Consider the following 22,831-nt stretch of genomic DNA (forward strand, 5'->3'; position numbering starts at 1 on the left):
AGACAAAAGTATTGGCACCCTCAGCCTAATACTTGGTTGCACATCCTTTAGCCAAAATAACTGCGACCAACCGCTTCCGGTAACAATCAATGAGTTTCTTACAATGCTCTGCTGGAATTTTAGACCATTCTTCTTTGGCAAACTGCTCCAGGTCCCTGATATTAGAAGGGTGCCTTCTCCAAACTGCCATTTTTAGATCTCTCCACAGGTGTTCTATGGGATTCAGGTCTGGACTCATTGCTGGCCACCTTAGAAGTCTCCAGTGCTTTCTCTCAAACCATTTTCTAGTGCTTTTAGAAGTGTGTTTTGGGTCATTGTCCTGCTGGAAGACCCATGACCTCTGAGGGAGACCCAGCTTTCTCACACTGGGCCCTACATTATGCTGTAAAATTTGTTGGTAGTCTTCAGACTTCATAATGCCATGCACACGGTCAAGCAGTCCAGTGCCAGAGGCAGCAAAGCAACCCCAAAACATCAGGGAACCTCCGCCATGTTTGACTGTAGGGACCGTGTTTTTTTTTTTCTTTGAATGCCTCTTTTTTTCTCCTGTAAACTCTATGTTGATGCCTTTCCCCAAAAAGCTCTACTTTTTGTCTCATCTGACCAGAGAACATTCTTCCAAAACGTTTTGGGATTTTTCAGGTAAGTTTTGGCAAACTCCAGCCTGGCTTTTTTATGTCTCTGGGTAAGAAGTGGGGTCTTCCTGGGTCTCCTACCATACAGTCCCTTTTCATTCAGACACCGACGGACAGTGCGGGTTGACACTGTTGTACCCTCGGACTGCAGGGCAGCTTGAACTTGTTTGGATGTTAGTCGATGTTCTTTATCCAACATCCGCACAATCTTGCGTTGAAATCTCATCTCAAGTTTTCTTTTCCGTCCACATCTAGGGAGGTTAGCCACAGTGCCATGGGCTTTAAACTTCTTGATGACACTGCGCACGGTAGACACAGGAACATTCAGGTATTTGGAGATGGACTTGTAGCCTTGAGATTGCTCATGCTTCCTCACAATTTGGTTTCTCAAGTCCTCAGACAGTTCTTTGGTCTTCTTTCTTTTCTCCATGCTCAATGTGGTACACACAAGGACACAGGACAGAGGTTGAGTCAACTTTAATCCATGTCAACTGGCTGCAAGTGTGATTTAGTTATTGCCAACACCTGTTAGGTGCCACAGGTAAGTTACAGGTGCTGTTAATTACACAAATTAGAGACGCATCACATGATTTTTCGAACAATGCCAATACTTTTGTCCACCCTCTTTTTTATATTTGGTGTGGAATTATCTCCAATTTGGCTTTAGGACAATTCTTTTTGTTTTTTTTAATTTAAGACAAACTAAATGAAGATAATAATACCAAAGAATTTGTGTTTGCAATAATTTTCAGGAAGAAACTGAGTATTATCTGACAAAATTGCAGGGGTGTTAATACTTTTGGCCACAACTGTACTCTGTGTATGTATATATAATCATGTATCTATCCATATTCTCTTAATGCTGTTTTTCTCATACAGGTCAGCGTGAAGCCAGGCTTCAAGCACTTCAAGAGATGTTATTGTCTGTGGATCAAGAGAGAGGTTGCCACTTTGAGATGGCTTCTTTTGTAGAACAAGATCTTATGAGGGATTTGCTACAGTACGTCATTCCTTACTCTGATTCCTTGGGTATGAATGAGCAGGAGCTTCCCAATTTGCTGAGTCTTATTAAAGGAGGAAACATTACGGTGTTATCTGACCCTTACCCTCGTGTAGCCTCCATCTTGGACCAAATGCGGGAGCTTTATGAGCTTCTCAGATTCAAAGAACCTCAAAGGGGCCAGAGGCAACTGACGCGACTCCATGTTCACACTTTAGCTTTCCAAGCCATGATGGTGACCAAAGGATCGATGTGGAAGAACACCATGTCTGCTACAGCAAAGGCATCTCTGACAGCTAATAGGCATGTGTGTGGATCTGCCCGGATTGACACGCGCAAGGCCAAACTTATCATGGATGACTCTTTCTCCGTCAGCCGTGAAGTGGGCAGTCGGAAAATAGCCTTCCAAGAAAGTCGTCCTGTGTCTTGTTGGGAAGAGGAGACGGAAGAGGAGACTTATGAGATATGTCTAGCACCTGTATTGGTCTGTACTGAAGTATTCCAAACCGCAGGTGGAGGAGACAATATCTCCGCTGCAGGACTTGTATTACAAATTTGAAGCTACATAATGACTGACCGACATTCCCTAACTGGATAGCTATATCTCAGATGCTGCGAATAAGGATACATTGACTGAAAGTGACACAATCTGAGCCATTGATTTTTTGATTCTTTACAGTTTGATGGAAGTCAACTTCCCAAATAAGAGAAGTAAAGGTTTAGCCCTTTCCACCCTCACATCAGGATAAACCCATGCCTGCAGAAACATAGGATTTCAATTGTCCAAACTTGCCATTTAAGAACATTGGCCTTCAGACCTGAGTAAGGGTATGTGCACACTTGTTTCGTATGAAGGGTCCCAAACCCCGAAGTGGTTAAAAGACAAGACATAAGACAGAATGTCGTTTTGCCAATGCTGTGTACTATGTTAATTTTATGGAACGCTTTTGTGACGATGGCAAAATCCACCTGAAAAAGACGCCGTGTGCACATACCCTAATGGAGTTTTTTCTGATATGTAGGGGATCTGGGCTTAAACATGTTATATGGAGTTCCTTAGGAAGAATTGACCAATGTGAATAAACATAATATTTGGTTTTGGGTTTTTTTGTTTTTTTGTTTTAGTGTATGCATTTATGTTGTGTTTCTTAATTTGTAGGGGTTTTTTTTTCTCATACATTAAGTGAAATCAAGAAGGTATTTTCGGCAGGTGGCTGCCCTTTTTTTTTTTTTTTTACTGTGTGGATTTACAAACTTTTAATGTATTCTGGAGCATTGGTTTTCTGTTTTTAAGGCCCCGTCACACATAACGACTCACCATCGATCCCGACAACGATATCAACGTGTCTGGATCGCTGGTGAGTCGCTACATGATCGCTGGTGAGCTGTCAAACAGGCAGCTTCACCAGCGATTAGCATCAGTGACGCCGAGCGCGCGGCGTCGCTGTGTTCATTAGTTACCAGCGCGCTGATGCACGGAGCTGGTAACTAACGTACATATTGGGTATCCAAGGGACGTGCGTCCCTTAGATACCCGATGTGTACGTTAGTTACCAGCTTCCTGCATCAGCACGCTGGTAACTAACGTACACATCGGGTTTCTAAGGGACGCACGTTTCTTGGATACCCGATGTGTACGTTAGTTACCAGCTGATCGCTGGTCTCCCGCCTGTCACACGCAGCGATGCGTGCTGGCCAGCAGGAGACCAGCGACCAAAGAAAAGTCCAGGGCTTTCCTACAGCGATCAGCGATACCGGCAGGGGGGCCGGTCGCTGATCGCTGTCACACATAGCGATCTCGCTGGTGAGATCGCTGTTGTGTCACAAAACTTGTGACTCAGCAGCGATCTCGCTAGCGAGATCGCTATGTGTGACGGGGCTCTTACTACTTGTTTTGTTGTAAGGGTCAAGATCTTAATTGATTAGTTGCAAATTCAGACTAAGGCTGGGATCAAACTCGGACGAGTCTCGCATGTTAATACCCGGCACTGCCACCGACACTCGGGAGCAGAGCATGCGGCTGCATAGAAATACATGCAGCTGCTGCACGCTCCGCTCCAGAGTGTCGGCGGCAGTGCCGGGTATTAACATGCGAGACTCGTCCGAGTTTCTCGCATGTGTGATCCCGGCCTAAAACTGAAAGTTGAGTTTTGGACCAAGTATGGTAATGTACAAATTTGTGTCCACATTTATAGACCACTTTCCAGGGAAGGTAATTGAGGAGCAGTCAGCATTAGCTGGCAAATTTAGGATTGTTGGCAGCTACTTTATCAGTTAGGTTGGCAATACAAATTAGATTAATGGTAACGAGCCCACCGATTGCTGCAGGACCAGCCTACCATTTAATATGTGTTAGGGCCTACTGACCCTCTTTCTGTAGATGATGTCTGGGAAAAGAAGGATTTGGGGATGTTGAATTTCAAAATCAGTTTTGTTTGTTTTTCTGGGGGTGTTAGATAACAGCTGCTTACATCCTACGTGGAACGCATGCATGGTTTATGGAGTCCGGTGTACATGTGTATGGGCAGTCTGTGGAGGGCTTCAAAACCTCTAACCCAGGGAGGGTCCTTTTCAACCCTGAACAAGTAATTTCGGCTACAGGCTGTTTGCTGATCAATAGACACTTAAGTAATCTGGACTTTTCAATGGCTTTATTTTTTTTAACCATAGCGTGCCATTATTGATGCATTAATTTAAATTGGGAAAGCCATTGTATTATAAAACATGAAAAAGGTGTGGTCACTGATAGTACAGCTCCACAGTTTACACATATTTTACTGTTTACTCAGAAAAAAAAAAGACACAACCAGGGTACATAGTTCTTGTTTGCAGTTTTGTCACTTCAATAGCCGTACATGATGAGTAGGGCCGAGAATTGTATTTTGTTTTTTCCTCTAAGGCTAAAAATTCTGTTTGTAGTAGGTTTACATTTTAAAGCAATGTTGTTTTAATTCCCATTTACCATGTCATTAAAAAAGTTCTCTGAAATGGTGGAATTGAATTGAGCATTCTTATATAAGTTCTACAATAATTCAGTTTCAGGGCAAATACACTGATTCACTAGCCTACATCTCACTGCTGCCGCACATGTCTTTGGACCTGTTCACCATACAGAACGTCTCCTATTTAGGGCATCCGAGGCTCTGCCTTCTGCTTAACTTGTGCTATACTTTACCAATAATAGGCAAACATGCAGGAATTCAGGTTTAAGTAATGTTGACGGGTTAAATTAAAGGCCTACAATGCAAATAAATCCTGCCATTAAACATCTGAAACCTTGCACTCTTTGTAAACGATGACCATATTTTAAATGTAAATGTACTTGACTTTTATAGTTTGTGTTTCCATATCACTTTATTTTCGGAGAGTTAGAACTGTAAGAACTGGACCCAATGAAATAAAGAAATCTTACATATATTCCATTTATGTCAATTGTTTTTAAAAGCAAGATATATTTCTGATGTTAAGGGTCTTCCGAGTTTATGCTATTATCCGTGGTAGCCAGGAATAATAATAACGTTTTTGTAAGTACCATATTTTTAGGATTATAAGACGCACTTTTGTTTCCCCAAATTTTGGGGGAAAGTGGGGGGTGCATCTTATAATCCGAATCTGTGTGCTGTGCTGTAGAGTAGGGGGGCGGCTCTGGAGTGGTGTCGGGGCTGGGGTGGGCGGGCTGCAGAGACAGCGGGAGGTCACGTGCTCCCGCTCATTAGCCTCATGTAATATTCACTGCACCTGCTGTCCATCACCTTGGTGCTGAAGCTGCGCCGAGTTGGTTGACAGGGGAGCATGCTTAATACCCTTTTGCATGCTTCAATAGTCTCCATGGGAGAAGCTGCCATAACCCGATCTGCTCTGCTACATATAGGCGATGATCAGATCGCATGTGTATAGCAGAAATGCTCGCTTGCTATGAGTGCCGACCACGGGTGGCGCTCATAGCAATCTGGCAATGACAACCATAGAGGTCTGCTGGAGACCTCTGGTTGTGATGCCAATCCATCAGTGACCTGCGTTCATGTGACGGCGTCACCAATGGATGGGATTTACGACGCACTTGGGGTAAGCGCAAGTTGAATGCCACTGTCATAGATTGACAGCAGCATTTAACAGCCGCGATTGGATCTCATTTCCACCCGTGGCTGTTGCGGGCACATGTCAGCTGTACAGATCAGCTGTCATGTGCCCGGAAAAGTGCGGGCTCAACACCGGAGCCCGCACCAAACGGGGAGTCCGACGTCGGCGTACTACTATGCCCGATGTCGGAAAGGGGTTAAACAGAAGTTGACCCAGTGATCAGCAGATAACCAAGGTTCTGTCGTCTCTTAATTTTGATGATCTGCTAGTATTGTTAGGAGAAGGTGTCTGAATCCACTCGGTATTCTCCCTTCTTGCTCATGGACAGAAAGACTTAAAGGTGTTTTCTTGTGTTCATAAATTGGTAAAATTAAAAAGTACTTGTGAAAACAAGCAACTTTGCAATTTACTACTTTATAAAATTAAAACTCATTCTATTCTCAATTTTTAATGTTTACTGCTCCCTGCCTAGATCACAAGCCACCTCTTCAGTGGTGGTGTTGGTCAGTTTGAGAAAAGACAAGGGCATTTCAAGCTCTTTGCTTTAAATTTTGGAAGCACAGCTCTGAAGCTGGCAATTGTTGCTGCACATCAATCTTAGAAGGTTTATGAAGGTATTTCCAAATAATTTTGGAATCCATTATTCCACATTGAGAGTTTAAAACATTCAAGACCGTTTAAAATCTTCCTTGCAGAGGACATCCTTGCAAATCTATCTCAAAATCGGACCTTGTAGTGCTCAGAAAAATTGCAAAATACCAAAGAGCTTCAGCTTAAATGCTAAAGGCCTGTTAGCATGATAAATGTTTATGACAGTACATATGTAAAAATACTGAACTATAGCTTATTTGGTGGGTTGCCATGAGAAAACCTCTCCTTTTTCATAGAACATAACAGCATGGTTAAGGTTTGCAAAGTTGCATCTGAACAAACCACATCTGGAACAATGTCCTTTGGACAGACGAGACCAGAGTGGAGATTGTTGGACATAATGCCCTGCTCCAAATTTGGCGAAAAGCTAAACCCAGGACAGCCGTGCCAATGTTTCATACAACTGTGAAGCACAGAGGTAGCAGGGTGATGGATTTTAACTTTATTTGCAACCACCGGACATGGGCATCTCGCAGTCCTGGAGTTCACCATGAAATCGACCATATATTTTAGTTTTGCTAAATTTGGAGGGAGGGCATTATGTCCAAACATTTCCACTCTGGAGAAGTGTGTATATATAAAATATGTATCTAAAACTCCTAGAGCCACAAGGACTGGGGCTAAAAAGCATAACAATTTCAATATCCTAAACAATCATAGTATAAAATGTATAATCTGCACATCAATTGTCACCATACTAAACCAGAAGATCATCTATAGAAAATATTAGATTGTTCAAAATGGCATAGAGTTGTGACGAGAGGTATGGCAAAGGACTGAATCAAGAATGCCACTCCATATACTGTAGAACTCTAGAAAATATATCGCCATTCTGAGGCCATCCACTATACAGGTGTATATTGACATATACAAATAATATAAAATACTCAGTGTTACAGCAGGAAAGTGTTACTTGTGGGATAAGTAGCCAGAGATGCACCGCTTGGTGGAATGACTTGCAGGTTATATGATGTTTACCCTGACAGTGTAGGATATTGACATTCTCTTCCAGGTATGCCCACTGTTAGCCTCGCCTATGCTGTCTCGTTCTTTGTTATACACACATGCTTCTCACAAAACTAGAATATCATCAAAAAGTTAATTTATTTCAGTTCTTCAATACAAAAAGTGAAACTCATACTCGTATTATATACAGTAATTACAGAGTGATCTATTCCAAGTGTTTTTCTGTTAATGTTGATGATTATGGCTTACAGCCAATGAAAACCCAAAAGTCATTATCTCAGTAATTTAGAGCACTTTATAACACCAGCTTGAAAAATGAATTTAAAATCTGAAATGTTGGCCTACTGAAATATATGATCAGTAAATGTACTCAATACTTGGTTGGTGCTCCTTTTGCACCAGATACTGCATCTATGCGGCGTGGCAAGGAGGCGATCAGCCTGTGGCACTGCTGAGGAGTTATGGAAGCCCAGGTTGCTTTGATAGCAGCCTTCAGCTCATCTGCATTGTTGGGTCTGGTGTCTCTCATCTTCCTCTTGATAAAACCCCATAGATTCTCTATAGGGTTAAGATCAGGTGAATTTGCTGGCCAATCAAACACTGTAACACTGTTGTGTTCAAACCAGTTGTTGGTACTTTTGGCAGTGTGGGCAGGGGCCAAGTCCTGCTGGAGAATGAAATTTCCAACTCCAAAAAGCTTGTCAGCAGAGGGAAGCATGAAGTGCTATAACATTTCCTGGTTGACAGCTGCACTGACTTTGGTCTTGATAAAACACAGTGGACCTAAACTAGCAGGTGACATGGCTCCCGAAACCATCACTGATTGTGGATACTTCACACTAGACCTCAAGCAGTTTGGATTGTGTGCCTCTCCACTCTTCCTCCAGACTCTGGGACCTTGATTTCCAAATGAAATGCAAAATTTACTTTTCTTTGAAGAGTCCATTCGATTAAAATGGTCACTTTTCCTCAATTCCTATATTTGTTTCGATCTCTGCCCATTCCAGTGCCTCTGATGACTTTCAAAATGATAAACTCGCATATAACACGTTTTATCTGGAATAATAAAAAGCCCCGTATCAGCAAATTTTGTTCAGACATAAAAGACAGGGAGGAGTCTCTCTGCCAAACTTTACTCTTTATTACAGGGCGGCCCAGATTGCCCAGCTGGCAGGGGTCAACGCAGAACAACACACTCCCATCCGGCTGCAAATAGAAAACTCACAAACAGCACCTTATTCCTTGGAGAGCCTAATCTGGGCCACAGGACCCTTACCGAAGGATCTAGCCTATCATTCGCCGTATACTTCTCACTCCCTGCATCTCTGGAGAGTGAACAGATTCCAATTCGCACTACAATCTCACCCCTCCCCACTTTTAAACTTGTTTAATAACCCCATGTTTCCGCCAGGAATTACATCTCTGAACCACTCGTGGTTGCACCAGAATAAATTAACTAGGATGCACAATTTATCGACTCACTTTAAACTAATGCCAAAACAAGAGTTTGACGTGAAATATCAAGTTCCGAGGTCTGATGTTTTCAGGCTGGAACAAATTTTCCACTTTCTGCAAAACCTAACAGTAGGGTCACCAAACATAAAACCTACAACGTACGAGTTAAAATGTTTATATGACCCCCTGGGTAATGGCCTTATATCCCAACTCTCTTCTATATTTAATCAACCTAGAGACGGCTCTAAACTGAAATCTGTGGAGCAGTGGGAGGCGGACCTACAAATTTCCCTCACACCTCAAAAGTGGTACAGGTGTTACGAGAATATAATGAGGGGTCGCAATCAAGTTTCACGCACCTAAACATCTCTTAAACTGTTCCATAGGATTCACTACGTACCTAGCTTCCTGCACAATATCTATCACTCAGTCCCTGGCGGTTGTTTTAGAGGGTGCACGGATAGTGGGGATACCCTCCACATATGGTGGACATGCCTGACAGTAAAGTCTCTCTGGAAAGATGTGGTAAAATTAATTGACAATATATTGGATAAGAAATTGCTTCTGTCGCTGTCAGTACTACTGCTGGGAGACAGACCAATCAATGCCAATACTGGGACCTGCCCTCTTATTGACTTTATTGCTAAGGCAACGAGAAACCACATAGCTAGCAGATGGAAGACTAGTACGCTATCAATAACGCAGGTGAAGAGAAGGGTTAATTTGATAATGTTATACGAGAAAATAGAAGCCATCAGATCTGATTCACTCGACGCTTTTCAAAATATCTGGGACCCTTGGATTCAGGCTTATGGGGATGATGACCTTGCCAGGATGATATCTATCTGCATAGCGGGCTGACATGGTAGTTGTCTCTTACAATTATAGTCTCTAAAACAAACTCTCTAGTACCTCACGTCTATTTACTCTATACTATTGATACTCATTACATACTCCCCTCTCTCCCTCCCCACCTCGTTAAGATTAGATTAGTCGTGTTATAATTGTTCTACAAATTTCTAAAAATTTAGATTATGAAGTCAAGGATGACATATGGCATATTGTGTCTTCTCTTATATATTTCCCCCTGCGAGGGGATGCTTGTACTCGAATATGAATGTATTTCATGTTTTATGATGTTTCCTTTTCAATAAAACCGTTGAAACTAAAATGTACTTTCCTTGTGTAGTGTGTCGATGACTGCCTTCTGGACATCTGTCAGGTCAGCAGTCTTCCCCATGATTGTGGAGCCTACTGAAACAGACTTAAGGGATATTTTTAAACGCAAATATTTTCATATAGTTCAAATAAAATAAAGGCAGAATACTGGGCTAAAAGGTATATGGAAAGCAGGATAAATGTATGTGCAAAACCAGAATACAGCATAGTATGATGTATAGCAACAGGATATATAGAATTAAGAGCTCAAATTGATATAATTCAGACAGCAAACTCAATCAGGTATAGTGAGTGAAGAAAGTAAAATCTGTAACCATTACATCGCGTTCATGTAGAGCCTGGCAAATGCCTTTTTTTCTAGTTTACATATACCTTTTAGCCCAGTATTCTGCATTTATTTTCTTTTCACTATGTGAAGCTATTTGCCTCCTGCTACATATTTTAGTTGGTCTCCCATTTTTTTTGTTCCTTTTTCTGTGTTTATTTCAATAAAGGTTTACCATTTTTTACTAGGACAATGTCGGCCTCATGTGGTCAGAATGTGTAGATTGTTCTTGGATGACAAAGGCATCAATGCATTTTCCCCAGATCTGAATCTTTAGGACATTATGCATCAGTGCATCTGCTGCTACAAAGTAGTGCCACAGACTGTGTCGGAGTTCAGTGTCCTGATCTAGATGTCTGAGGACATTCCCAGGGCACCATTCATTAGATCAGATGCCAATAGCGTTATATTATTATACCAAAATGCCAATAATGTTATATTGTTAGTACTACTACATCTTGTTGTTTTTTTAATCTAACAATTTTTATTATGATTACTGATCCTTCAGTGACCTGGCCTGAATGACTCCCAATTGCTTCCTGACTGAATGATTTTCAGTTTTTTGCGCTTTCTTCCAAGAGTTATAACTTGTTTTTTCCTGTCAACATAGCTATATGAGGTGTGGAGACACGTCGGGTCAGTGGGTGCTTTGGTCCACTGTTCCGAGACCTCATGGACCACGGCTCATCCCATTGAAAACCCGCTCTCCATTCCCTTGGGCATAAAACTGGAAAAACTCCACTTCTACACAACTTCCTCACCAATCACACAGTAACAGTTTCCATAGAACACTATATAACATTCATAGCCATCAACTAGTTATCGGCAAGGTAAACTCTTTTGGCAGCCCCCCACTCTACCGTAACCTATTAAACATTTGTTTAAACATCCTGTACTCTTTTTAGGTATATTTTTATTTTTTTATTTATGTTTCTTTAAGGGAATGAGTCACATACATTTTTTAAAATGAACAATAATACCATATACAAGGGACAAATACCACCACACCATGACCAGACCACATATTACCACCACATAGTCAACGAATAATACCCCATACAAGGCACAAATACTGCCACACCATAACTAGACCACATAACACCACCACATAATGACCCAATAATACCACATACAAGGAACAAATGCCGCCACACCATGACCTGGCCACATATTACCACCACATAGTCAACGAATAATACCCCATTCAAGGCACAAGTACTGCTACACCATAACTAGACCACATAACACCACCACCACATAATCACCCAATAATACCACATATAAGGAACAAATGCCGCCACACCATGACCTGACCATATATTACCACCACATACAAGGAACAAATAACACCACACCATGTCCAGACCACATTTTACCACCATATACAAGGAACAAATACCACCACACCATGACCAGACCACATATTACTACAATACTGGTGGTCATTAATAAAAACAAAACACAATACTAATAATACATAAAGTGCCATTATACACAGGAGCTTCGTATATAGTACTCAGTGTATGATGGTGTTAGTGTACCCATAATACAGTGATCACCACTGACATTATATACAGGAGATCTGTATATAGTGTCAGTGTACAGGTAATACAGAGATCACCAATGACATTATACACAGGACCTCTGTATACAGTATACATTGTGTAGTGTCAATGCAGAGGTAACACACTGACTCACCAGTGATGTCTCTAGTTGAAGTCCTTCATCTTCATCCAGCAGAGACCACCATCACTTCCAGCCAGGATTCGTATATGCAGAAAATAACATGGTTATCTAGAGCACCACTGCCAGAGAACATTGCCTAATTTTCCCCCAACTTCTACTGTGCAACAGATGAAGAAAAAAAGTGACAGTGTCACCCTGCACAGTAACAGGACCCTCCCCCACCCCCTACTGAAAACAGTATCCTCAAAACTAAAACACATCACAGCCGTAATAATATCCCTCAATTAGCCCCTACAGTAATAATGTCTCTCTCCATCCTGGCCCCATGGCTCTCCATAATGCCCCCATGTCTCTTCACACAGCCCCTATGTCTCTCCACACTGCCCCCTTGTCTCTCCAGAGTTCCCCCATGTCTATCCATCCTTCGACTTTACAAAGAAGAAAAAAAGTTTATCCTTACTTGGTCAAGGTCCAGCGGCGTACTCACCCTGATGCATGTGAGGCTCGGACGTGCTGACATATGGCAGTGACATCATACGCTCGCAACGTGTATGCTGACGTCAGCTGCTGGCCTGTGATTGGCTGACGGCTATTAACTGTTGCCGTGCAGGAAGCCTTCCTGCACTGCAATATAGATCTTAACTGAACGTGCATCCGAGGATGCACATTCATCCACTGAATAGGCAGAAACCAGATGCTAGGCCCCGCTCCAAGTCCCCTCTGCTCACTGGGCCACATATACCAGTTAGGGCAGTAATGCCCTCATGACAGCCTTGATAATACAGCTACCTACAACAATCCCTGTAAGGTCATTAACATAAGATATGGTATATACATATTAAATGGTCACTAATGTACTCATATGATCCCTATATGTACTTAGGGGTGTGGGAACGCGACTGTGACCTGCCCTGACTGCATCCATCTCACGCACCTTTTTCATTACTCAGGTAAATAGTGGGTTACTACCCCTGATTATAGATATAATGTTAAGGGTATCAGTACATATAGGCACCTACCGTATATACATATGAGTATTTTTGGGGACTACTAACAGCAATGAGACGACTGATGCCAATTATTTATTTCTCAATCTACTAGAAAACGGCATAAATTAAACAGTACTCCCACAGGTGAGGGGATGCAGAGTAGACACAGCAGCTTAAAGGCTCAGCACTCCCACAGGTGGAGAAGGAAGAATACACACAGCAGCTTAAAGGATAGTACTTCCACAGGCGGAAGGGGCAGAATACACAAAGTAAAGTAGCTTAACAGCACAACATTCCCACAGGCGGAGGAGGGTGCAGAGTACACACTGCGGCTTTTAGCACAGTACTCCCACAGACAAGTTTGCAGAGTACACACAGCGGCTTAAAAGACAGTACTCCCACAGGTGGAGGGTACAGATTATACACAGCAGCCTAAAGGCCAGTACTCCCATAGGTGAGGGGTGTGCAGAGTATACACTGCAGCTTAGAGGACAGTACTCCCACAGGTGGAGGGTACAGATTATACACAGTGGCCTAAAGGACAATACTCCAACAGGTGGAGAATACACAACGGCTTAAAAGACATTACTCCCACAGGCGGAGGGAGCAGAGTACACACAGTGGCTTAAAGGCACAGTACTCACAAGTGGAGGGTGCAGAGTACACACAATGGCCTTTAGCACAGAACTCTCACAGGAGAGTTTGCTGAGTACACACAGCGGCTTTAACGGACAGTACTCCCAGAGGTGGAGGGGCAGAGTATACACAGCAGCTTAAAGGCACAGTACCTCCAAAGGCGGAGGGTGCAAAGCATACAAAGCGGCTTAAAGGACAGTACTCTCTCAGGTGGAGGGTGCAGAGTACACAAAACAGCTTAAAGGACAGTACTCCCACAGGCAGAGGGGGCAGAGTATACACAGCAGCTTAAAGGCACAGTACTTCTACAGGTGGAGGGTGCAAAGCATACAAAGTGGCTTAAAGGACAGTACTTCCTCAGGTGGAGGGGCAGAGTACACACAGCAGCTTAAAGACACAGTACTCTGACAAGTGGAGGGTGCAGAGTACATACAGCGGTTTTTAGTACAGTGCTTACTCTCACAGACGAGTTTGCAGAGTACACACAGCGGCTTAGGACAGTACCCCCATAGGCGGAAAGTGCAGAGGATACACAGCAGCTTAAAGGACAGTAGTTCCACAGGTGGAGGGTGCAGAGTAGACACAGAAGCTTAAAGGATAATAGTACCACAGGTGGAGGTTGCAGAGTATACACAGCAGTCTAAAGGACAGTAATCCCACAGGCGGAGGCAGCAGAGTATACACAGCAGCTTAAAGGATAATAGTCCCACAGGTGGAAGGTGCAGAGTACACACAGCAGCTTAAAAGGACAGTACTGCCACAGGCGGAGGTTTCAGAGTATACACAGCGGCTTAAAGGAAAGTACTCCCACAGGCGTAGAGTGCAGAGTATATGCAGCAGCTCAAAGGACAGTAATCCCACATGTGAAGGGTGGAGAGTATACACAGCAGCTTAACGGATATTAGTTCCACAGGTTGAGGGTGCATAGTATACACAGCAGCTTAAAGGGAATCTGTCACTTATTTTTTGGGGCATTTGCTTCCGGCACCGCTACCAGGGGCTTATCTACAGCAATCTGTAATGCTGTAGATAATCCCCCGATATAACCTGAAAGAAGAAAAACGAGTTATATTATACTCACCCAGGGGTAGTTTGTGTCTGGTTCTGGTCCGGAGGGTGTCGTGGTCCAGTCCGGTGCCTCCCATCTTGTAGCAATGACGTCCTCTTCTTTGCTTCCCGGCACAGGTGCACTGCTCTGTCTTGTTGAGGGCAGAGCAGAGTACTGCAGTGCACAGGCGCTGGACCTCAACAGGGCAGAGCAGTGAGCCTGCGCCGTAGCCGCAACGGGAAGCAAAGAAGAGGCCGTCATCGCTACAAGATGGGAGGCACCGGACCAGACCGCGACACCCTTCGGACCCGAATCAGACCCGGACCGCCCCTAGGTTAGTATAATATAACTTGTTTTTCTTCTCTTTCAGGTTACATCGGGGGCTTATCTACAGCATTACAGAATGCTGTAGATAAGCCCCTGATGGCGGTGCCGGCTGGTCATACCCCAAAAAATAGGTGACAGATTCCCTTTAAAGGACAGTAGTCCCACAGGTGGAGGGGGCAGAGTACACACAGCAGAAACACTTGCGCTGAACTACTGATTAGCACCCATTTTTGGCAAGGATTTTTTTTCCTATTTTTTATACCCTTTTTGCACCAAATTTTTGCGTGTGTCCTACAGCCGTTGAACACTGGTCGGGTTAGTGTCAGAGCGGAAAAAAAAAATCAGATTCGTGAGTCCTATAGCCGTCGAGTGCTGATCACTGACACTCATCAGTGATCAAGTTCCAGTTGTTTTTTACTGAATTGAGTTAGTGTCCAAGTGGAAAAAAAAATCATCCGTGCGTCCATCCTAAAGCCGTCGAGCGCAGATCAATGATGACCACATCAGTCATCAACCTCCGGTTGTTGGATTTAAAAAAAAAGAATACAAATAATTTATATTAGGGACAGTAAAAATATACCGTAGTAATTGTCAGCTACTACAATATTTTTTACTAAATTGAGTTAGGGTTAGTGTCAGTGTGGAAAAAAAAATCAGTTCCGTATGTCTGTGCTAGAGCCATAGAACGATGAACAGCAACACATCATGGATTGACATCTGGCTCTTTTTCTGTGTGTATAAAGAGAGCAAAAAAATTGATCAGTTGTTAGTATTAGATTTTTTTTCTCTTCTAAATACAAAAGTTTACACCAAGCACTCACACACAGATCTGAATAAAATTTGGTACAAACAACACATACGTGAAAAATGTTGTCCTGCTCCTCCCAAATTCGCTATTCAGAGGAGGAAGCTTACGTTTTCCTTGTCTCTGACACTGACAGTGAGGGAGAGGATCCCACCTTCCTTTATTTTTCCAACTCATTATCTTCCTCAAGTGATAGTGAACCGTCAATTGGCGCCCCAGGACAGAAAATGAACCAGCGCCCACCGTTACACACAGCGGCTTTTAGCACAATACTCCCACAGACGGGTTTGCAGTGTAAACACAGCAACTTAAACGCACAGTACTCCCACATGCAGAAGTTGCAGAATACACACAGTGGTTTTTGGCAGAGAAATAGCACATATAGTGGTTGGTGACTACACACAGTGTTGTGTTTGTAGAGTGCACAGTCAGAATCTGTCCCTCACTCCAGCTGCATCCTATCTCTACACTAACGAGAGCATAACGGCGGCAACACTTGTGATCTGGCCTTTATACAGGCCGGGCCACGTGCTGATCCGGCCAATCTGGAGCCATCACTCGGCATGCCTGTGAAGTGTCCACAGTGTAACAAGCTTTATTAGACTGGCGAACCCGAACAGGAAACTGGACGGACAAGGTGTCCGGTATGAACCCCAAACTTCCAGTTCGGGTTCACTCATCTCTACTGGCTAATGAAAAGCCGTGCCAGGGATGCTGGAAGATTAGAGATTTGCAGCCTCCTGTCCATCTGTCAGGTAGCACTGATATTGGTCACTTGACCGAAGTCCCCTGGATATAGCAAACTGTCCCGGATTTGCGTCTACGCCCTGCAGTCTCGGGCCTCGACTGAATGTCCCTCACAGCCCACGCCCCTCTGACATCTCCTCCTGTCAGGGGAGAAAGAAATGGTATATGGGCCTGATTTGGGGTGTAGCCTAAATTTGCCACCGAACGCTGTGCGCAACATTTTTTTCTGTCCCTCTTTCAGTTCTTCAAAAGTTAGGAGGTATGCATGTAAAACGTGTATCTTTTTTTTAGGGGAAAGGTTTTTTTCCTACTTTAAACATGTCATGCACCCTGCACAAATGCATAAAAAGAAAACCGTAAAAACACAATATTTGTATTGCTATTCTGTCAGCCAGCTTCTGTCTGGAACTACTTGGAGGATTTAAAAAACAAAAAAAAAAAAAAACCCATTTCGTTTGAAACCTAATAATTCCTAATAAATCCTATATAAAATATATAATCTACATATTACTAAAAGAGCTGTTATCTATGGACTCTAGTGTGTGTAGTCTGTAGACACACGATCCTGTATTCCACAAGAGTTCCCATGAAGAGTTCGATTTCCCATATACATCACGTGACCACAGACAGGCCGGACTTGTCATTTTTAATGTGTTCGCAAGACACTAAAAATCTCTGTCCGCTTCCTAGGCGCCATTTTTTAGGCGCTCGTCCTATGCAAAGACTGGTAATTGGTCTTCAGAACAATGGCCACTTGCTGATATTCCGTCCTCGGTAGTGGAGACAAGTTTCTTCAGGACAGAGAACGGCAGCCAGTAGTTTCTATGAATCATGGGGAAAAAAATAATTATATTGTGAAGGGAAAGTAGATGCTGGGCAGAGTCTGTTCAGTAGGCGGTGCAGGTGCACGACCCTCCCTCCAGTGGCCGCGGAAACTCCGACACGGTGAAGACTGGGGGTTAGTACCTGTCCTGTGACTCTGTGTCTGTCCTGTCTGATTGTTACCTGTACGGTGTGAGGCTGTGACATTGCTCCTTATATGTACAAGTAGCACTGGAGGGGTGACCCCACTTTTCTGTGACGCCCCTCACAGGAGGTTCTGCTGTAAAGAGTCATTCCCATTTTTTTTTAATCTTATTTACAGCTCGTTGCTAAGGTTGCCAGACACCACAGCAGGTGATAAGCAGTTTTTTTTTTTGTGTGGCTATTTTTTTTCCTTTTTTTGTGAGGTGGGAGTGTTCTTATTTAATTTTGTTTTTGCCAAATGATTGTATGTATGGAAAAGGGTAAAAGGCCCATGAAAATGGTGCTGCTGCCAAAAGTTTTCTATGAATTCATCCAATACCATCTTCAGATGTGTGTCATCACTGCGTGACGGCCGTAATCTCAGACCGGCAATGATGGGAATGATTCTACAGGCTGTTGTTCACACTATGATTGCCATGGACGTTGGTAACACAATGGCGCAGCTCCCCCAGCCCCCCACACAGCACCATGGTATACAGCGCAGCCCCCCCCCAGCACAGCATCATGGTATACAGCACAGCATCATGGTATACAGCGCAGCCCCCCACCCAGAATGGCCTCACAGTCCAGTACTCACTGTTGCATTAATAAAAAAAAAAACCTCACCTTCTCCTCGTGCCCGCACTGCTGGCTGCTCCTGAATCCAGTCTATGACGCCGGTACAGATCAATGCGGGGGTAGTCGGCGCTGGGGGCAGATGGGCCCCCTTGCCTCACAGGGGCCCCATAGCGGCTGCATGATATTCCGCTAGCTGGGGGCCCCTGGGGGAGCGGGAGCCCTAGGCAGCTGCCTGGTGTGCCTGCCCCTAACGCCAGCCCTGCCTGCAGATAAATCCCATAACTGCAGATTAATAGCGTTTGGGGACACGACAGGTTCCCTTTAAATGCTGCTGTCAATTTTTGCCAATGGCGTTTAGGTCACACAATCCCGGTTTGCGCATCCATTGGGCGCTCAGTTATCCCACTGTGACACTATAAAGCCCTGATAGGTTGTCACAGACCTCCTGAAGGCTCCTACCCCCATCAACTTGGTATGCCTGTGAAGCTCAGCCACAGGCTGGGCTTCATACGAGACACTGGTTTTCACTATATTCTACAATATTGAAGTATTTCAGTATATAGTACAAGAGAAAAATTGTAGTGTATAGTAAAAAAAAAGTTATTAAAAAACCCTCAGAAAAATTAACCCTTTTTCCTAGTTAAAAATCAAGAAATAAAAATCAACTATGAAAATAATAGTGCCATCTTTTAACCAAATGTTTGCTAATAAAGGTTTTTTACTTCGGACCTCTTTTATGACCACGTTTGGTGTTTCTCTTTTGGTGTATTGAAAGGAATCCAGTAACCAAAAAAACTGGATCAGTTTCAAAATGATGAAAAACTGCTGCACTTTACAGTAACTGATTCCTGCACATTGACTTCAGTGATTTATCAAACGGATCCAGCATCAACCAATCAATCAATTTGTCTAACTAAAAAAAACTGCTGCTGGATCCATTTATTAAATCGTTGACTTCAATGTGAATGGATCAGTTTTTTCGTGCATAAGTTTTTGATCAGTTTGTAACGGATCCAGTTTTTTTTGTTTCATATGATTACTGGACATGTGAACAAAGCCTAAGGCTGTATTCCCGAATCCATGTGAAATGTCTGAGTACGGTCCGATTTATTTTTTTTTTTATGACAGCACTTGGACAAGAAGAGTCTCATGGATCCATTCAAACATTCGTGAAAATCTTGTATCTAAGGGCAGTTTCACATGTCCAGATAATTCCGGTACCGGAAAAACTGGTACCGGAGCTATTCGTGTCCGTGAGAATACGGAGGTCATCCGTGTGTGATCCGTGTGCTATTCGTATGTCCTTGTGTACCATCCGTGTGCTGTCTGTATGCTGTCCGTGTGTCCGTGTTTTTGAAAAATTATTTTTAATGTTAACCCTTTGACTTTTAAAAACGCACACGGACAGTATCCGTGTGCGGTACGTGTTTACACGGACCCATTGACTTGTATGGGTCCGTGTGATCCGTGCTGTTGCACAAAAAGGGACATGTCAGCGTGTTTTGCACGCGGACACACGGTCTGTGAAAACACGCTGACATCTGCATAGACACATTCATGAGAATGTGTCTACGTGGGTCAGTGTCTCCGGTACGTGAGAAAACTGTCACTACGCGTACCGGAGACACTGACGTGTGAAACTGCCCTAAGAAAGAGATGTTGAGGATCAGAATAGGACATGCTCAGCGGGCCTGTGTGCTGTCCGATAAACACAGACATTCACATGGATTTGTGAATGCATCCTTAGGGTTCTTCACATTGCGCTTTTCTCCACATTCATGGGTCCCATCGGGGCTTGCGTCCGAACCCCCTTTGCAAATCGGAACCATAGACTATAATGTTGCCGGCAGAGCGAACGTGTGCTGTAGCATGCATCATACACCAAAGAATGAGGCACGTTACAGCGCATTTTCGCTCTGCCAGCACCATAATAGTCTATGGCCCCATCAGCATGCCAATCCCATTTTCCTGGGGGCGGGGGTTCAGACGCAAGCCCTGGCAAGATAAAAGAGCAAAGTGAAGCACCCTTGGAGGTGTTGTGCGTCTAAGGCTGTGCAAAATTCAGATTTTCTGCTGCAGAATTATTTTTTATTGCGAGTTTATTCACAAAATGTTAGGCTTTATCGAAAAATTGCATGAAAGTGTCAGAGAATGCAAAAGACTGTGTAAAATTTGACTGTGCTAGGTGTCTAACGTGCAGAAAAAAATGAATTATAGGGGTATGATTTTTTTTTTTTTTTTTTTTAATTTGATTTATTCTTGCAGTTGAAAGGCTAAAATGGTCTTACCACTATAATGACTGATGACATTTGGCTTAGAAAGCGGTCTAGATGTCGTATACCTAGTGATTAGAGTACTCATACAATAAAGCCTAGAGCAGGGTTCCCCAACTCCAGTCCTCAAGGCCCACCAACAGATCATGTTTTCAAGATTTCCTTAGTATTGCTCAGGTGATAATTGCTTCACCTGAGCAATACAAAGGAAATCCTGAAAACACGATCTGTTGGTGGGCCTTGAGGACTGGAGTTGGGGAACCCTGACCTAGAGGATCTCAACAAAGGACTGGTGCCCAGCAGGGCTGTGATGTTGGAGTCGGAGCCCATTTTGGTGGAGTCGGAGTCATAGTCGGTGACATGGAAATTGAGGAGTCGGAGGTTTGACTTACCGACTCCACAGCCCTGGTGCCCAGCATAGTTTAAAAGGGGTTTTCTTATCTTAAAGGGAACCTGTCTGCAGGATTGTTCACAGTAACTTACATTGTCAGTTCAGCGCTGTTATACTGATTAAAATTATACCTGGGTTGATGAAATCCATCTTGTGGTTACTTTCAGTTTTGAGTTAATGATATGCTCGGGCTCTGGGGCGGCCTGTGGAGGGTCTTCATGTGGTGCTCTGCTTAGATATTCATCCTAATGGCTTATGACGGGTCAATGATTCCTCACTGACCTGCCCCCTATTTTACATACTGTATGTTATGGTTTAAAAAAAAAAAAGTACGTTCATCAGGCAGATGCCGGCGACGGCGATCGCGCCTATAATATCCATATTTTTATTTTATTTAGTGATATACATATACGCCCGCGAATGCGCAGTAGGGGAGCTAGTGTAAGACGACACTACAAGTCACATAGAAAATACAAGAAAAAGGCACTATGTATGAGACGGTGATCACCAAATAGAACAAGAGAGAGTTTTATTAACAGCAAGCCAAAACAACAAGGTTAAGAACATATCGCATATATTGCAAGCCAAGGCGTCGCACAAAGGATCTCATAGTCACCTGTCCTGTCTATGCTGCTGGAGATAGGAGGATGCAAATGAGAACAGACATAAAGGTCAAGGTATCACCCATGCTTGTGACCGTAGGAAAGAGGATAAGAGCTCCACGTGTATCGCCACTCAGGGGGTGGCTTCATAAGAGGTAGTGTTAACAGGGCAAAGCAAAAAAGTAGTACATACGCTGTCTATGAGATGTCAGCAGAACTCTGACCACTCTGAGCTAGCAGAGTTCGGCGGCGGGCCTGTCTCTGGCAGATCAGATTAGATTTTAGGCCCATAGTAAAAAAAAAAAAAAAAAAAAAAAAAAAGAGAACAAATAGTCCCAAATACCCCCTTTAATTCTCCTAAATTTTAAGTCTTCAGCCAGTTGGATGATATTGCAATCCTCTTATTATGTAGCTCTGTGTACTTAACAATTACTCATTTTGCCCTTATACCCATTTAATTCTTTAGGTCTATGACTTCACGTGATTAATGACTAACTAGCTGAATCCTCCTAAGCTCTAGAAACAGGAAGTCAAATTTCCCTACATTAGTCATAAGTCACTGCAAAACTCCCTGGTGGTGGGCGGAGTGGAGCACCTGGGTCAGGAGGTGAAGAGGGGAATGATAAATGCAGGGAAAAGAGACTTCAATGTAGAGCAGAGAAAAGAGAATAATTAACTGGGTAGAAAGGCGAAATGAGTATTTGTAAGTACACAGTGCTATATAATGATTGCACGAGGATACAAACTTTTATGGGAGTGTTTCTTTAATTGCCAACCCTTATCCTAGAGATAGAAAGGGAATTAAAAAGAATTGATGATTGATTGTTAAATTGTTATATTGTTTTAAATATATTGTTATTTTTTTCTCTTTTTTAGTTCTTATTAATAAGGAAGACATGTCGGGTAATAGACTTCATCAAGCCGTCTTTGATCCGGTAAATAACAGCTTTTGATATCACACATGTACCACTGTTATGTAGCCATCTCTGCTAAGGTAAAAGAATTAAGTTATGTCACTATAATAATCCTTTCTGAACTTTAGGAGGCTGATCATCTTGTGTCTTGCCTTCAAAAACCCTAGTGATCAGTTGTTATTGTTAGGGAAGTTGTATCTAACCATATCCAGTTCCTCTGAAATGGCTGGGGCATAGGAAATATACAATCACTTGGTGTATATGGTTGGGGTTGACCCTTTCATTTGTTACCCACGCAGGGCTTAAACTTAACCTGTCACGCCGTATAAGGCTATTTACCTGCAGTTATAGGGCTAGTCTGCAGGCACATAGTGTTGCAAAAGTGCCTGGACTTAAGGCCCCGTCACACTAAGTGATCTCGCTAGCGAGATCGCTGATTTTGTGACACATCAGCGATCTGGCCAGCGAGATCGCTGTGTGTGACGGGGATCAGCGACCGGCCCCCCTGCCAGTTATCGCTGATCGTGCTCGAGCGGCT

At 43.3% G+C, this 22,831-nt stretch overlaps 2 protein-coding genes across 2 annotated transcripts in view; both read left to right on the plus strand.

The window, feature by feature from the left end:
- LOC141063504 (ADP-dependent glucokinase-like) overlaps positions 1-5,052 on the plus strand; it is a 31,164-nt gene extending 26,112 nt beyond the window's left edge. The window contains exon 6 of the mRNA XM_073557584.1: positions 1,515-5,052. Within this exon, the coding sequence (XP_073413685.1) occupies positions 1,515-2,194 (680 nt within the window). The 3' untranslated portion in view covers positions 2,195-5,052. The remainder of the gene's footprint in view (positions 1-1,514) is intronic.
- A 12,320-nt stretch (positions 5,053-17,372) lies between these two features.
- LGALS8 (galectin 8) overlaps positions 17,373-22,831 on the plus strand; it is a 67,823-nt gene continuing 62,364 nt past the window's right edge. Inside the window, exons 1-2 of the mRNA XM_073557585.1 lie at positions 17,373-17,487; positions 22,256-22,314. Of these exons, the coding sequence (XP_073413686.1) occupies positions 22,276-22,314 (39 nt within the window). The 5' untranslated portion in view covers positions 17,373-17,487; positions 22,256-22,275. The remainder of the gene's footprint in view (positions 17,488-22,255; positions 22,315-22,831) is intronic.

Source organism: Dendrobates tinctorius, unplaced genomic scaffold (genome assembly GCF_039654945.1).
Source record: "Dendrobates tinctorius isolate UK_male_01 unplaced genomic scaffold, ASM3965494v1 ptg000250l, whole genome shotgun sequence".
Classification (NCBI taxonomy): domain Eukaryota; kingdom Metazoa; phylum Chordata; class Amphibia; order Anura; family Dendrobatidae; genus Dendrobates; species Dendrobates tinctorius.